General features: G+C 58.2%; 2 protein-coding genes across 4 annotated transcripts in view; one reads left to right on the forward strand and one right to left on the reverse strand.

The window, feature by feature from the left end:
• The window catches only part of RAP1GAP2 (RAP1 GTPase activating protein 2), a 73,884-nt gene that overhangs the window by 56,812 nt on the left and 732 nt on the right, over positions 1–16,340 (reverse strand). The gene's annotated exons all lie outside the window — the stretch shown is intronic.
• On the forward strand, positions 68–15,725 carry CCDC92B (coiled-coil domain containing 92B). Of its 2 annotated transcripts, none has more exons than XM_064394257.1 (4): positions 68–864; positions 5,570–5,723; positions 7,781–7,828; positions 9,305–15,725. In XM_064394257.1, the coding sequence occupies exons 1-4, from the start codon at positions 820–822 to the stop codon at positions 9,946–9,948; spliced, it is 891 nt and encodes a 296-aa protein (XP_064250327.1). In that variant the 5' UTR covers positions 68–819; the 3' UTR covers positions 9,949–15,725. The 2 variants fall into 2 exon arrangements, with proteins under 2 accessions (XP_064250327.1, XP_064250328.1); XM_064394258.1 differs by lacking the exon at positions 68–864 and adding an exon at positions 4,498–4,820.

Raw genomic sequence — 16,340 nt, forward strand, 5'->3', positions numbered from 1 at the left:
AGGATTGAGTCATCCTTCAGAGCGAAGCCCCAGCTGCTCTGGGCACAAACAAAAGGCACGAAAAATCAGTAACCACTTGAGTAAACAAGTCTTTCTCACCACCCCTGTGAGCACAGCTCCGCCGGTTGGGCAGCCCGGTTTCCCGGCTGCGGCCGGTCCCGGCCCGCATTTGACTCGCATTCCCCGAGCGGCGGCGGCACTGCAGCCCCGCAGGGACACACCGCCGCTCCGTCCCCACCGGCAGAGCCCCGCCGTCACCCCCCGGGGCTGCTGGGGGTGCCCGCGCCGGGGCTGGGCGGGCGGCGGCCGCGGGACCCCCGGGGCAGCTCCGGCCTCGGGCTTCAGCACCGCGGACAGCGGCGGGGCCGGCGGGGAGCGGAGCCCCGGCCGCGCCGGAGGCCCCGGGGAGCGGGACCCCGAGACCCACGGGGAGCGAGACCCCGAGTCCCCGGGGAGCGGGACCCCGAGACCCACGGGGAGCGAGACCCCGAGACCCACGGGGAGCGAGACCCCGAGACCCCGGAGGAGAGGCACCCCGAGGAGCGGGGCCCGGCCGCAGCGAGGGCGCAGGGGAGCGGGAGCGCGGCGCCGAGGGTCGCGGGGGGCTGAGCCCCGCCGCACCGAGGGTGCCGGGGATGCGGCGGCCCGGCCCCGGGCAGGCTCCGCGCCCGCCCCGGCGGAGCGCCCCAGTTCCGGTCACGTTGCCGCCTGTTTACGGGCGGCGGCGCCGGGCCGGGCGAGGCGGGGCCGCCGCAGGCAGCGCGGGCAGCGCGGGAGCCGCCGCGGCCCCGGCCCGGCCCGGCCCGGCCCCGCCGCCCCATGACGCCCAGCGGGCGCCCCGTGGGGCCCCGCCGCTCCCCCCAGGTAAGGCACCGGCGGCGGGCAGGGCAGGGCAGGGCCGGGCTGGGCCGCGCTGGGGCCGGGCGGGTCCCCGGGCTGCGCGCGTTGCCCGCGGCCCCGCCGTGCCCGGTGTGGAACCTGCCGCTGCCGGGAGGTGACCCCGCGGGCGCTGCCGCCGCAGCGATGCCGCCCGGCCGGTGCCCGCGGCCCCCCCGAGCCCCGGCGGGTCTGCCGCCGCTGCGGAGCCCGCACCGGCACCGGGCAGAGCGCTGCCGAGCCCCGGCGTGCGGGCGGCACCGCGGCTCCGGAGCGGCGGGGATGGCCCGGGTCCGCTCCCAGAGCAGAGCTGCATCCAGAGCGAATTCCCTGGGAGCCGGGAGGAGAAAGCACGGGCTGGCCTTCAGCCCCCTGACAAGCGTCACTGGGGCTTCTCCTCAGGCGGTTGTGCTCGGGGAACTGCAAGAAACAATAATTTATAATCACCATCTGTATTGATTTTATCTGTAAATAGATACTGACAGATAATGAATAGCAAACAGCACTCCGAGTGTAATTCTGCCTCTGCTGAGATCAGGGATGGTTTCCCACTGACTTTTCCAAGGCCAGGATTTCACCTCTGGTTTCTATTCCTGGCATCACCACTGCCTCTGTGACCTTCTGCAAGTTTCTGAGCTTCCTGCTTGCCTGATTTCCCTACATTTAAAGACACACTAGCTTAGTGGCACGGCTGCAGTTTATATTCTTTGAGCTGTAAATACCAAGCACTGTGGATTTCTAGTGTGTATCAGTGTTTATTCCCGCGTATGTTTCAATGTGATGGAGCAGGGGTTGCTGGCAGCCACAGCAGGACAAAGTATCGACCTGCTCCTGCAAACCTCATGCCCCCTGACTCCCAGCTAATTTGCATTTGTGGAGGATAATAATCACAGAAAAGGGCCAGACCATGGTGTGATGGCATGTGTGCAGAGGTACGTGGATATGCAGTACTGCCTCTCCCTTTCAGATGCATCATTGGGATGGAGGGCTTTTCTTGGGTCAAAGTTTTGGGATTCTGGTTTACATTGAACGGCAGACTTAAGCAGAGTTTTGCCCTGGAAGCAAACTCTCGATCAACCTGTCTGTGCAAAGGAAATCAGCTCCTGGTAGGCTTGCAACTGAATTGGTCATTGTAGCTGCTCCAAGAGGCTGCTTCAGTCATTCTGGTTTGTGAAATAAGAATTTGATAAACTGGGATGAAATTGTAAATCTCACTGGGGTTTTCCACCAGCGCTTTGAAAGAAGCAGCAGAGATCAGGACTCCCAATATGCTTATGCCAAAGGTCATGGTTGCATGGTGAAAGCACAAGAGGTGTGGAAGAAGCCATGGTTTAGAGCAGGTGCCCAGGAAGGCTCAGCAGCTGAGACCATGCCCACGGTCACTCCACGTGGGGAACTGGAGGGGGCTGAGCCCAGTGCCATCTCCTCAGTTCTGTGCTCAAAATCTTGGGGGATCAGCAAGGGAACCTCGTTCCTGGAAAGCTCTCAGAGGTGGAGCAAAGCCCTGTGGGTGTTCATTCCCCAAACTGGAGAGATCTGTTTAGCCAGAGCCCTGCACGGAGCAGGGGCCAGCTCAGGCTGCAGGTGTCACCTTTGAACTGGGGCAAACCACACTGCTCAGCTGGCTCTGCCTCCTTTGCTGCTGTGTGTGCACATGTACAGCCCTCAGAAGCACAATGGCACAGAGCATCCTTCAAGCTAAAGAGGACTACTGTCACTTACTCTTGGCTTTTATTATGAATGGCATTGTTTTCTAGGGTTGTAACCTCATACGTAGCTCGTCACAATCACAGAGTACACGGTCCCTGTGAGCTTCCACCACCAGTTGTCCTGGCATCTTAGAACCAGTCTGGAAAGGAGAAGTAATGGCTCCAGCAGCAAGGGAGGGATCAGAGTGGGGGCACCCAACCGTGTCCCTATTCACTGCAGTACAGCCTTCCTTTTGGGAGCCACGGTCACCAGCTGGGGCAGGAGGAGCCGGTGGGAAGGACAGCCCCACTCACCATGCTTTGGCTCTCGTGTCTGTGGCACAGGCTGAAAGTTCCTGCCATGGTTCACTGTGCAGGCCTCTGGTCATCACCACTGTGGGTGTTCTGAAGCCCTGGGCACAGGGAGTTTTGGTGTTACCAGCTGGGAGCTGCAGTGACCCTGCAAGTGTTAAATCAGCCAGCAGCAGCAGCAGCTAATCCTTATTAACTCCCAGCACCGCCCAGGATCGAACTGTGTGAAATGACAGAAGGCACACATCAAAACAAAGGCTCAGGAGGCTGCTGCAATCCCACTTGCCTTCAGAAGCACTGGAGAGAGGACACCAGCTGTCGAGAGTTTGGTTCTGAACTCCTTTGGGGTAAAAGGTGGACACTGCCTCGGTGACGCAAACGCTTATCTGCTGCCCTCTGGTAAAGTTAGGGACACTCCAACACTGATGTTACTGAAGCCTCAGGATGAGATTGCATCTTCCTTAACAGCTCTGGCTCTTGCATCATCAGCTGTGAGGCAGAGCTGTGTGACCTGCAGAGGGGACAACATGTCCCTCCCACGGGGCTGCAGGTGGTGAACAGAAGCAGCCTCGCGTCCCTGGAATCCCTGGAGAGCTCTTCCCCTCACTGCTCTTGGGCAACAGCATGACTGTTTCCAGCATTGTCCTCACTTCCAGCGAAGGCAGCTCCCACCCTGCTTGCCTCTGTGTCCCACCCCTGCCTTGCTCCATGCCCTTAGTACTGGTGGGAGGTTGGTGGCTAAACAAAACAAGGTGCTCGCTCCCCTGTGGGGCTTCAGGTGTTCCTGCCACAAGCTGAGAGCTGCTTCTCAAGAGAAAACATGAAAGTCATGTTGGTCAGGCAAAGCTGATTCAAACCCACTAAGGATTTCCCATTGCAACTCTGGAGACAGACACCTCTTTCTGCACACACAGGTAAATTATGAAGGCTCTTTGCTTCCAAATCAGAGACAACAAACAGATCTCAATTCCAGATTTTTTTCTTTGACCTTTTTTTGCAGCTTGAAATCTATCAACTACTTTTAAAGCCAAATATTTTCATGGGTTAAAAGAAATTTCCTACTTAATGGGAGAAGGGAAAGTTCAATGGAAAATTTGCAGCCATTTCTACTAAAGACATTTCTACTAGACAGAACAAAGTGCTTGAAAATAGCAGTGTGTGTCCCCTGGGCTTTGGCCAACCTATTTTCTGATGTTTCCTGAGATGAGGAGCACAACTCCCATCAAGAAGCTCAGCCCACCACGGCCAGGGCTGGCAGGAGGATGTACCCATGGTGTGGTTTGCATTCCTGGTCTCTGGCAGATGCCAGGTAACTCCCTTAACTCGTGCACTGGCATCAGGACATATGGCCCCCCAAGGAGGATGGCCCAGGCAGCCCCAGCCCCCTGGCACAGCTGGCTTTGACACCTTCCATAAGGACGACTACAGGACAATGCACTTTGGATCATTTACCAGCAGGCTGGGTGCTCAGCTGGCCCCAGCCAGCCTGCACCCCCCACCTCATCAAATACAGGAACGTGGAGACAGACCTGACTGTAGAGTTGTCACAAATCTACAGAGCCTTTGGCAGGAACAAAGCTTTGACCTTGGGGCACTGCCAGGACCTCTTACTGAGGGATTGATCTTAAATGCATTCCGGGTGCAGGAATTGCAAAATGCCCTATGTGACCATGCCAGGGGTGCTGGAACAGTGAGCCACAGTGCTCGCTTGGTTCTGCAGTTCTGTAGAGAGAAAACTGGAGTCAGATGTGGGAAGCAGCTGCCCAGGGACAGGATGATGCACTCCATCCCTGAGGCTTGTGGCACAGCATCTCCCCGTAGGTTGGAAAAACCTCTGAGGTCATTGAGTCCAGCCACTCTGCCAGGTTACCTTGATTTGCTGCAGCTTCCCTCCTCCTGGGCTGTGTGCAGGGAGCAAGGACAGATTCCACACACCACAAAATGGTATTTCCTGGGAAAAGGGCTCTTTCAGGGGCTATTTTTATCTCTCTGTGCAGCAGCACAGGTGGGTGGGTGGCTTTTGCAGCTGCTCTGCCACAGCCACTGATGCCGTGGGGACAGACCCCCAGCCTGGCTCGGCTGCCTGGCACAGCCTGCCAGCAGCTCCTGTCTGCCAGGAAAATTACCAGGGAAGATGTTCCTTCTCCTGGAAGACAACGTGACTCTCCTAGCTGTGCAGTGCTGATCGGGTTAGACAGAGCATATTGTATTTTTCATGTGCTGGATCGCTCGCTGCAGTTGCTGCTGTGTAATGTGGGGCTTGTCAAGTGAGAGCCAAAATCGTCTCTGGTGCAACTCCCACCTGGGGACAACGAGGAGCAATCCTGTCCCAGATGCATCCTACTCAACGATAAAGTATTTCCTAGGGCCAAATTCAGAACAGACATGCATGCTGTGATGCCAGGGTTCATGCAGCAGGATTTTCTGCCTGTGCAGTCTCAGAGCAGGCAGGACAGGAGCTGGCCCCAGAGGCGCTGGAAGGTGAGAGGGCTGAGGCCATTCCCATGCTGTGGGCATCAGCTGAGCAGGGCTGCTTTGCCCACAGCCACAGTCCCTGTGGAGAGGGCTGAGGATAGAAGGCACCACCCTGCACCTCAGTGCCGGGCTCTGCCCTCACAAGGGCTCCGGGGCCGGGGCTCGTGAGCACAGCGCACTGCTGCACGTTTGATCAGAGCCATCTCCCCTCCCTGCAGGCCTGGACTGTGAATTTGGTTGCGATGGAGACCGTGTCCCTGGAGCACCAGATCCAGAGTGTGCAGCGGCACATTGCTTTCCTGAAGAAGGAGCAGATGGAGCTGCTCCATGACCTGCACCTGGAGATCCTCCGCCTGCAGAAGCACTGCTCAGGTGAGCTGGGGGGGCCACGGTGTGTGGGAGCTGAGTGCTCACAGGGCTCCTCGGGCAGGAAGGCTCCTGCTGGCAGCCCGGGCAGCTCACACAGGTGCTGGGCAGGACGCAGAGGAGGCGAGTGCAGGCTGCAGCACGAGGCTCAGGGCCCTGCCTGGCTGTGCTGCAGGGTGCACAGCTGCCCACAGCCCCGCTGCAGCAGTGTCACACTCCCCTGCAGCCACCCCTGCAGCAGGGATGGCTGCCCAGCCTTCTGCCACCACTGGAACTCATTCCAACTTGTGCTGCTGCTCTCATCAATAATTCAGCCATAGCTAATTACTCCTTGTCTTCCAGCCTCTCATTCTCCCGGGTTCTTGGGAAACAAAGAAATGTCTGCACTGATAAAATTAGCTCTTTTCCCCCATCCTTTCTGAGCTCCTGCTGTTCTGTTTCATTGTTTTAATGGTTTCATCTATGGCCTCTTCAGGCAGGCAAGACAGTGAGGTTCTGCTGCCTAAATCAAACTTGGGGGATCTGTCCCCATGGGCTGAAATGAGTCCACTGCACGGGTGATCTTCCCTTCCCAGTGTGACCCAAGGCCAGCCATATCTGACCAGAGGGGTCCTGTCCTCCTGGGGGAGGTGTGTGCTTCTGCCAGGAGTGCCAGGCAACCCCTTGGCAGTTTTAAGGAGACTTTCCTGACATTTGAGTGTCATTATCTGGGGGCTGTTTGTTACTGACTTAGAGTAGAGTGTCTAAGTCAGTTTTTCCTCAATGTGGCCCGGTAGAGCCTTGCCTGCTGCCCTGGCACTGTTGTTTCTGACTTTCTCACTATCCCCTTGTCTCTCTGAGGTACCCCTGTGGGAAAGGCTCTCCCTCCCACAGAGGTGGCTCTCAGCTGCCCCTCCGGGGTCATGGGGATGGTGCTGAAGCAGATCAGCACCAGAAACTGGGACCCTGGGCTGTGCATCATCCCCGCACTTGATCAGCAGGATGATGTCTTAGGAAACAAGCAGCTGCTTTGGTTTTCATTTGAAATATATCTGAGACTCCAAACCTATTATTTTAGCTTCAGAAAAAATAGCACAATGGCCATTGATTCCCACCGGGGCAGTGAGAGTGCTGAATGCTTTCCAGAAACTGCATTACGGTCTCAGGTACTTCTGCCTCCTCACTACAGATTTGTTTTCCAAGACAGACAGGCAGAGCAGCCTCAGACAAGCGTTTGGGTTCAGAAGGATGGCAGTGATGAGGATTAGAGTCAACACAAAAGCAGATTAAAAGAAAAATGTAGGGCAAAGATTAACCATTTGAACTCATTTTCAGGGGAAAAATAGCCCCCAAACAGCTGAATGCTGCTGCTACCACTCTCTTCCTCTGCTCAGGGCTGTTAGTGGTTGGGTGGGATGTGATAATTAATTCAAAAGGGGCTGTCTGTTAGAGTGCAGGGTGAAGTGAACTCCAGAAGGTCCCTTTGTGACCTGGTGCTGCAGCCTGGGGCTAGACAGCGAGCAGGCAAAGGGCAGCAGAGAGGAGGCAGCATTCTGGGGCTGAGCAGGCAGGTGGGTGCTGCAGCTCCTGCGATTTGGAAGGGATTTGGAAGCTCCACATTGCCCTGGAGCAGGGCAGCATCCTTCTGCAGGCACACCGTGCTGGGACGAGGCTGTCCCTGCTCACGGCATGTGCAGGGGCAGCAATCAGCCTGGAGCAGTAAATTATGAAATGCTTTGGGTGGCAGCTTACACTTTGGTCTATTTTCAATCCATTGCTCTGCTCTTTGTCCTGGTTTACAGCACTGAAAATGGTTCAGCAACTCTTTCAGAAAAAGAAAAGGCATTGTCAGAGGAGCAAACCATCCTGTGGACAATGTCTCGGCCATGAGGCTGCTTAATAACATTTAAATTGCCAGAATTGCCTATTTTTAGCTCAGCCTTGGCCACACTCCCAAGAAGGCTGGGCAGAGATAGCACTGCAGCCCCAGTGACATCCAGTGCCCCAAAGGGAGCAGAGGGAGACACGGGGAGCACAGAATGGGTGGCATGCTCCTCCTCAGTCCTGTTGGATTTCTCTTCCAGAGCTCACCCATGACCTGGAAATGAAAGAGCTGGAGGCCCGCCAACAAGGTAAGAGCACAGCTTTGGGCACAAGGCGAGGGGGAGCAGGTGAGGGGGCAGAGGGGCCCTGCAGGGAGGCACAGGGACCCGGCCTGAGGGGCAGTGGGGCTGGGCAGGCCTGGCAGGGCACAGCCTGCTGGCAGCAGCACCGCTGCTGACGCCCGGCAGAGGCTGCTGTGTGAGCAGCCTGGCTCCCCTCCTGCCTCTGCCCACAGATGAAACTGGAGCTCCTCCCTGGCGCTGCCCGGGCACGGCCCCTGGCACCGAGCCCCAGCCTGTGCTCTGCCCTCAGTGCCAGCGTGGGTGCAGCTGCTCTCACTGGGGCCAGCAGGGTCCTGCCCTCGGCACCCTCACGCAGTGCCAGGGCTGGCTCCATGGCAATTCCAAACTGCCAGCCCCTCCCTCGGAGCCAGGGGTCCCTGCTGTGCACCCGAGGGCCTGGTGCCCAGCCCACCGGGTGCCATCGGGTGCCACCAGCCACAATGCAGCGAGTGCCACCCATGGTGCCTGCCCATCCTTCAGCCTTTCAGAGCGGCATAATCACTTTGCCACATTTATGGGGCAGCACCTCGTTTACGATGCCATCAAATGATTGCTCTTCTAGTGCCGTTCATGCAGTAATTACTGCCTGCAACTGCCTCCCTAAGACCTCATTACAAAGCTGCAGAAACACTAAGGAGCTGAGGCTGTAAGTGGCTGCCAATCACACAATAAAAAGCAGATTATTGCAGAGGATGGGAGCAGGCCTGGGCAGGCCAGGGAGCGCGGGCAGGTGCCAGCCTGCACCCTGCCAAGGGCTGGGTGCTGGAGCAGGCAGCCAGGGCTGGGGTCAGGAGTCCTCAGCCCTCCTGCTGCCCACTGGGCTTGGCCCCAGAACCCAAGCTGTGAATTCCCCAAGCTGCCTGGCCATCCTGCCCCAGGACAGCATTCCCCAGAACTCGCTCCCTTGTCCCAGGATGGAGGCTCCTGCCCTGCTGAGCACAGCCCAATTTCTCTGTAGTCTTGGGTTAGCATCTCCATCCTGACTAACAAGGCTTTGGAGTCCCAGGGCTTGAGGTCAGAAGTGCCTCCAAAGTTGGGCTGATGGTTTCCCTGCACCATTCCCTTTTCTCTTCCAGCCTGTGTGCTCCCCCACACCCTCTGCACACATTCAAAGTCACTTTTAGGGTGAAAAACAACTTACCTAGGGAAATTTTAAAACTGCAGCAAGGTAGAGGCAGCAGGTTCCATGGCAACAACATCCTCCACTGAAGCTGCCTTTTGCTGTCACCCCTCATTGGGTGTTACACGTGGCACCAGGGGCCGGAGCTGGGGCTCCTGTCCCTGTGCTCGGGCAGCTCACAGGGGGCTTTTTCCCGGCTTCCAGAAGCACCCAAGCAGCCTCAATGGCACTGCTGGGACACGCTGGCCCCGTGGAGTGGCCAGCAGCCACGTCCGGCCAGGAGCAGTGCTCCCATCCTGACCCCTCTGTGCCTTGACCCACAGACGTCCTGGACCGCGAGCTGGAGGAGAAGTGCCGGGCGATGGAGGCGCAGCTGCAGGAGAAGGAGAAGGACAACCTGGAGCTGCGCAAGGAGCTGCAGCACAAGGAGACGCTGGTGGCCGCGCTGCGCTCCAGCCTCCGCAGCAAGGAGCGCCGGTTCCTGGAGGAGCTGAAGCGGCGGAGCCACCGCGTCACCATCCTCGACACCGAGCTGCAGAAGCAGACGGAGGCGGCCGCCTACCTCTCGCTGCAGCTGCACGCCACGGCGCAGCGGCTGCCGGGCCCCCGGGCGGGCGGGCGGCCGAGCCCCGAGCAGCCCCCGGCCGAGCCCCGGCCCCGCCGCCGCGCCCACAGGGCGCCCGCCCGGCGCCCGCCCGGGGACGGCGGCCGGGCCAGGGACCCCGCGCAGGAGGAGCACGACGCCATGCCCGACCCGGCGCTGTTCCTGTACGCGCCGCGGCCGCACGGCCCTCAGCGCCCGCCGCCCGAGCCGCCGGGCCCGCCCCGCGCCGCCGCGGCCTCCCGCGGCCCGCGGCCCCCGCGGCCCGAGCCCGCGGGCAGGGCCAGGCCGGCCAAGGGCGAGCCCGGCAAGAGGCAGGGCTCCGGTGCCCACGGCGCCCGCGGTGCCCCCCGCGCACAGGAGTAGGCGGCGAGGGCGCCGAGCGGCCGGAGCCCCGCGGCACCGGGGGCTCCTTCCCCGTCCCCTCGGTGGAGCGGAGGGGCGGCCGAGAGCGGAGCCCTGCCCGCGCCTCCCACCCACCGGCAGCCAGGGAGGGGCCCGAAAGGTGTGAGCCAGGGATGCTGCCGGCAGTGCTGCGGGACAGGGCCGCTTCCAGCACCCGGGCTGTGAGGGGGACACGTCCGAGCGCCTGTGCCCTGCTTGCGAGGAAAAAACAAAGCAAGAAAGAAGAGGAAGCATTTTAAAATGAGATTTTCCTGCTGCGGCTGCCCTCGGAGTGGGCGCCGGGCTGCTTTCCCTGGGCACAGCAGCACACGGCTCGGCCCGCGGGGTCAGCCAGCCCGGCCTCAGCCCTGGCATCGCGGGCACACCACCTGCAAGGCTCTCAGAACGCGGGCAGCTGGACGAGCTCGGTCCTGTGGGTGTCGGAGGGATCCCCTTCCCGGGGACAGCGCTGCTGTGCTGGCCCGGCCTGTCCCGCGCTCCCCGTGCCGCGGTGTGGCTGGCTCCAGCACGGATTTCCCCTCACGCAGGGCTCGGACGAGGCAGCTGGACAGGCAGGGCCCGGCACTCCTGCTGGGCCGCTGCAGCCGGGCTCTGTGTGCTGCTGGAGCAGCGCTGCAGCCTGTGCCCCCTGGCAGGGCTCTCCTCGGCACCAGCACTGTGGTTCCCAGTCACATCCACAGCCAGGTCTGGGCTTGCTGCTGAGGCAGAGCAGCGCCCCGGTCCTCCCCCATTGCCTGCCGTCCCTCTCAGCACACGGCCACACACAGCCGCCTCCTTGCCCCATTTCCAGCCAAACCGTCAGCTTTACAATCACTCCCTGGCCGTTGTGAAATACCATTAGCAGGGGAGGGCTCTGGCAGCCAGGCAGGGCAGAGGTCGCTGTGCTCAGTGCTGCTCGGGGCAGCTCAAGGGGCAGGTTTCACCCTGGCGTGTGGGCTGCCAGCCTGCAGCCAGCGCCTGCCAGCCCCGTGAGCAGCAGCCTCCGCAGGACCCTCCTGCCTCCGCGGCTGCTGTGGGCAGCAGGGAGCTGCAGGGTAGCATCAGACCCTACTTCCTTCCAATTCAGTCTGAAACCTCTTGAAAGACATCACCCTCATAGACTAGCGAGGCTTGGCCTGCCCGCACTCACCCTCAGTGTGCCCGTGCAGTCAGAGCTGTCTATTTTTGTAGTTCAATATTTATATACTCTATTAAAATGCTTTATGAGATTGACAGCAGCAGTCGCCAACCAGCTCTTTGGTAAAAACAAACCCCAAAGCGTATGAGCTGCACTAGCAGGGCAGAAATTAGCGGCTTTTGCACCTTTTCTTTGGCTGTTATGTGACTAGTCAGGCTTTGGAGGACACGACCTCTCGTGCTCTCCCAGGGCAGCCCTGAGGGCTGGGACTCCCCAGCTGCTCCCATGGTCCCTAACACAGCCCTGGGTTTGGGAAGAGCCCAGCACAGCCACGCTGGGCAGAGCCAGGCCGAGTGTGCAGCTCCTGGGGCACGAAAGCTCTCGTGGGCAGTGTCTGCAGCCCCCGAGGTGTCTGGAGCTGCTGCCTGGGCCGTGCAGAGCCCAGGAGCCCCCAGCCCTCAGATGGCACAGCCAGGGGAGGCTGCAGGGCGCCCACGGGCTGTGGATGCAGAGCTCCCCGTGCCCAGGGTGCCCACACAGGCTCGGCAGTGCAGGGCAGCACGGGGGGCTCTGAGCACGGGAACATGAGGGACAAAAGCCCTGAGCTCCCCGGCATGGCTGCAGAATGCTTCCCGCCTGTTTCCCTGTGCCAGGCCCAGCTCTGGGGGACCTGGGGGTGCTGGGGCCCTGCTGTCACCCACCCTCGGGGACACGGAGGGGACCTTTGTGAGGGGAGCAGCCCCAGGGCCCCAGCGGCACAGTTCTGGGAGGTTGTGCCCCTGAGGTGCTACTGGCCTCTGGAAATCGCTGTTTCTCTCAGGTTCTGAGAGGTCCTGCTGCGGATTTGTCTCTCTTGTAGGGTGAGAGAGGCGATGCCTGTCCCTGTGTGCTCGGCTGCTGCTGCAGCTGCGGTGCGCACAGCTGCTCCCCGTCCTTCCTAGACAATCCTGATAGACACAGTATGTTGCATCTTGATTACAAACTTCTTCATGAGATCACGGTGTTTATGACTGAGCATTGAGAAGTGGAGTTCGGAGAAGTATGATCCTTCTCCTGTGTAAATACCTTCCTAGCAATCATCATCCGTAGTGCCTAGTATGTAAATTAAGCAACCCTGTGTGAGCTGCAGGGCCCTTTCCTCTCCACAGTGATTAGCAGCTTGCTCAAGGAGCTGATGTCGCTCCAGTCCCCCATGCCGGTCCCTCCCCAGGGGCGGGCGGGCAGGCAGAGCCGCCGGCAGCGAGGGGGTTCCCAAAGGGATGGAAGCCAGCACCCCAGTAACCCCTCCATGCCAATGAGTGTGCTTGGAGATGAGTTGTCAGGGTGAGCCCTGCACTTTTCCTTGGGCACATTTGCCTTGGAGCAGGAAGGATCAGCTCTTGCGTGCTGTACCTGCTTCAGTCACTGCTGCTTTTCTTAGGGGGAGGGAAGCTCTAGAGATACTATATATACACTTATATATATATATATACACACACATACATGCACTTGTTTTGAAGGGAAAACACTGTATGATTGTAATAGAAATAATGTTGAGATAAATTATTTTAATCTTTGTATTTATATAAAATGATCAAAGAGATCAAAATGATAAAAAAAAATCAAAAAGACAGTATTCCTATTTTTTACTGAGCAGGCTGCTGGAGCTGCCGTGAGCCTGAGAGCCACGGGGGCCCAGGCAGGGCCTGCCCTCCCCTCCTGGAGTGGGGGCTCTCGTGGACTCCCCCTCGCACTGTAAGCTCGCCCTTAGCCTGTAAGGTGTGATAGGGATCTGTAGGTGCGTTTAGTCTGTGCTCTGCACTCCTCAGGGGTCCAAAGGGCACACACAGCTCCGACCTGCTCTGTGAGAGCACAGAGTGAGGAGCACAGCCGCCCACAGCGGGGGAACGGGCACTGTTTGGCGTTGGCTTGTAAAGCTTAATGATTAGACTGGAAATGGAAGCATAGCAATAACGCTCGTTGTTAAACAACGTCTTGTGTGTGTGAGCCACATTTTCCTCATTATTATTATATTATTATTATTATCATCATTTTTCCTAGTGCTATCTGATGTCTCAAATGCACCTTGCAGCAGGTGTGAGGTGAGCAGTGGATGGGGGAAGATGCCCCCGCTGCACTCGCTGTGGCAGAGCCAGTCCTGGCAATGGGATGCATGCTCCCCTGGACTTATTTAACCCTGGCAGATTAGTCAGGAAGATCTTCCTCTTGACCCTGTTAACTAAAAAGCCATATTTTCTGAATGTGTTTGCTGGGGCTAACCCAAGCACTCCCAGCCGTGTCCTTCCCATCCCCACTAGGCTCCCAGCCTTCCCACTGTGCGTGGCTCTGTGCAGACACTGAGCTGGGCCAGGCCAGGAAAGGAAGCTCTCTGTGAATCGCCTTATGGCAGGCCAAGCCAGCTTTGTGGCCCAGCTGATGGGTGCTCTGGAGGCACTGAGGGGGGCTCTTTCCTGGCTGCCCAGGAGAGGTGGCAGTGGCACAGCAAGAAACACCCTGCCTGCAGTGGCTGGAGCCAGCAGCGCGAAGGGATTGCTCTGCTTCTCCCAAGTTCTCCCCGGGCTCTCCACACTAGGAAGGTGATCAGCAGCACAACAAGGGACTTTCCTCATTAGGGGTTAGGTGAACCTTTGGGAGTCCTTGTGCACAGCCTTGCGAGCTGGCTCCTGCTGCCCCGGTGGAGCCACGCCAGCCTGCCTTTCCTGGAACACGGCAGCCCTGATGAGCCAGCCTGGCTGCAGTGACGCCGCAGCGCTCGCTGCACGCCCGTTCTTGTCACCCTCCTGCACTGCCGGCGCCTGGCTGCCAGCAGGACAGGGAGAACTCCCTTACGCCTCTGGGCTGCCTCATGCAGGCACCTGAGATCTGTGGATAAGATCAGCAGTGCCGGCTGGGCGAGCAGGAGCTCGGGATCGATGAGCACAGCAGCCCTGGAGGAGCCACCAGACACCACGGCCAGTTAAAGCACAAGGATCAAAGCGCCGTGTCCCCTCACCTCAGAGCTGCCCTTTGCTCCCCAGGGCCCCATGTCTGCCTCTGTGCCCTCCTTGCCACTCTGGCCCTGCAGGGACACTGCTGTCCCACCCCATGGCGGGATGGTGCCTCTGGGCAGGACCAGGGTGACACTGGCACTGCCACCACACCCATCCCTTCATCTCAGCCTCCCTCTCCTGGCACCTGGGGCAGGAGCAGGGGGGGAAGCTGCTGGTGTGTGAGAGTGCACCCAACCCACACCCAAGCGGTGCCTGGTCCTCCCTGGCCAGGGTGTGGTTGTGCCTCCTGGCTCTTCCCGATAGATTTCAGTCATCTTGCAGCTTCCAAGAAAGCTCCCCTTTCCTGTTGTTGCAATTATTGCAGGAATTAGACTATCAGGCCCTGGGAATGCCCAAATCTTTGCATGTCTGAAGCAGCAGACCCTTTGTGCCCAGGGGCTGTGGGTACAGTGCTGCAGCCCCCTCAGCCCCGCAAGGACGAGCCCTGTCTGTATGTCTCAAGGTCACTGTCACCCCAGTGGGGTGGGGTGGGGACATCACCTCTGCCTGGCCAGAGCTGCGCCGGGACCCCTGCGAGGGCTCGGAGGGACGAGGAGGGCAGCGCCTCTGCTCTCAGCTCCCCTGGTCCCAGAGCAGCTGTGCTCTCGGTGGAGCAAAAAAACATTGTCCTTGGCTGAGTTTGTGAAGCTCAGTGAGAACAATAAACGCCTGTGCCTCGTGCTGGGGAGGCAGAGGGACACATGCCAAAGGCCTGACACTGCTCTGCTCTATTTGAATGTTCGTTTTGCTACATGTCACCTTTTTTTTGCCAGGATGATGTTCTTGTCGACCTTGCTTTTTAACCAAGTGCTTTTCAGAATGTGTTGACACCCAGAGACTAGAGTATGGAGCTGTACTTTAGAAGTTGTTGTAATATGCCTTTTTCTTAATAAAGAGACTGAAACCTGCAGGCTGGCACCGTCCTAGCCCGGGATGCAGGACCCCCAGCACGAACCAGAAGCATCTCTGTCCCTGTGCCAGACTGGCTCCTGCTCGCTCCCCCAGAGCCTTGCACAGCACAGGCAGCCCTCAGAGTGACCCCCCAGTTCTCACAGGCAGATGGGGGATCATTGCCAGCATCTGGAGTGCCAGGAATGGCTTCCCACTGCCAGGGCAGGGTTAGGTGGGGTACGGGGAAGGAATTGCTCCCTGTCAGGCTGGGGAGGGCCTGGCACAGGCTGGCCAAGGGAGCTGTGGCTGTCCCATTTTGGAAGTGCTCAAGGCCAGACAGTGACACAGAGAAAGGGAAAATAAACTCTCCAATCAGTTTGTTTGGTTGGAAAGTTGATATTATTCAGCGCTGGGTACATGAGGGATTGTTCCACCTAACATGCATGGCAATTATCAAAACTTTTAACAATTTGTACATTTTAGCAAACAAAGGAATTAGTGTGCATTGGCTACAAATTACATAGTTCTCTAATTAGTTAGTGTTCTCTATTGGTTAATGATTCCCTGCTTCCCATGCTGATTAGTTTTTTCTCTTCTTTTGGGTCAGTTGATTTGTAGCATCAGAGGTCAGTGGGTTGCTGGCCACAGACCCCCCCCCAGCAGAATTACCTTCTACCCATTTGGAGCTGATTTCAGCACAATCACTAGTTTTATTGGTTATTCCTTATCTTGGGAGTCCTGTCAAATGTCCTTGTGGCCCATAAATTCTGCACTCTTTGTGTCCATTTTTAATGGCAACATCCTTCCTCCCAAGCTATGTTGACTTCCTCCCCCAGGTCTTAGATCACTGAATCATGTCAAGCCCTGAACTTTGTTTTTCTAACACATGAACATCACTTACAGCTTGCTTGTTAGCTACTATGCTATTCATGGGTTAAATATCCCTTCTTGTTGGTTAGCCTTGAAAGTTACAAAGATTAAACATTAAAGAACATAGTTTCTTAAGAAAGTTTGGTTGGAAGTTTTGTTTTGTTTTGGGGTTTTGTTGGTTTTGTTGGTTTTATTTTTGCTTCTTTTTTTTTTTTTTTTTTTACCAATCACCAACCATTACTTGTTACAATTAAAGATATTCCCAACATTCCCCCAGGGCCGCAGACTCCTGTTTAAAGAGATGTAACCTGTTGGGTACCAGGGGGCTTGGCGCGGCGTGCGCTGAGGGAGGGTGTCCCGGGGCAGGGGAGCGGAGCGGGGCTGGGGGCACCCCGGGACCGCCGCACCGTGAACTTGCGGCCTCCGGGAAGGACGCAGGCGGCCGG

The sequence above is a fragment of the Passer domesticus genome, chromosome 19 (genome assembly GCF_036417665.1).
Source record: "Passer domesticus isolate bPasDom1 chromosome 19, bPasDom1.hap1, whole genome shotgun sequence".
Classification (NCBI taxonomy): Eukaryota; Metazoa; Chordata; class Aves; order Passeriformes; family Passeridae; genus Passer; species Passer domesticus.

Bases quoted from the DNA above. Each gene is read 5' to 3' on its own strand.
- CCDC92B (XM_064394257.1), top strand. From the start codon at position 820: ATGACGCCCAGCGGGCGCCCCGTGGGGCCCCGCCGCTCCCCCCAG. The intron at 865-5,569 runs GTAAGGCACCGG...CCCTCCCTGCAG, and splicing joins GGCCCCGCCGCTCCCCCCAG to GCCTGGACTGTGAATTTGGT. The intron at 5,724-7,780 runs GTGAGCTGGGGG...TTTCTCTTCCAG, and splicing joins CCTGCAGAAGCACTGCTCAG to AGCTCACCCATGACCTGGAA.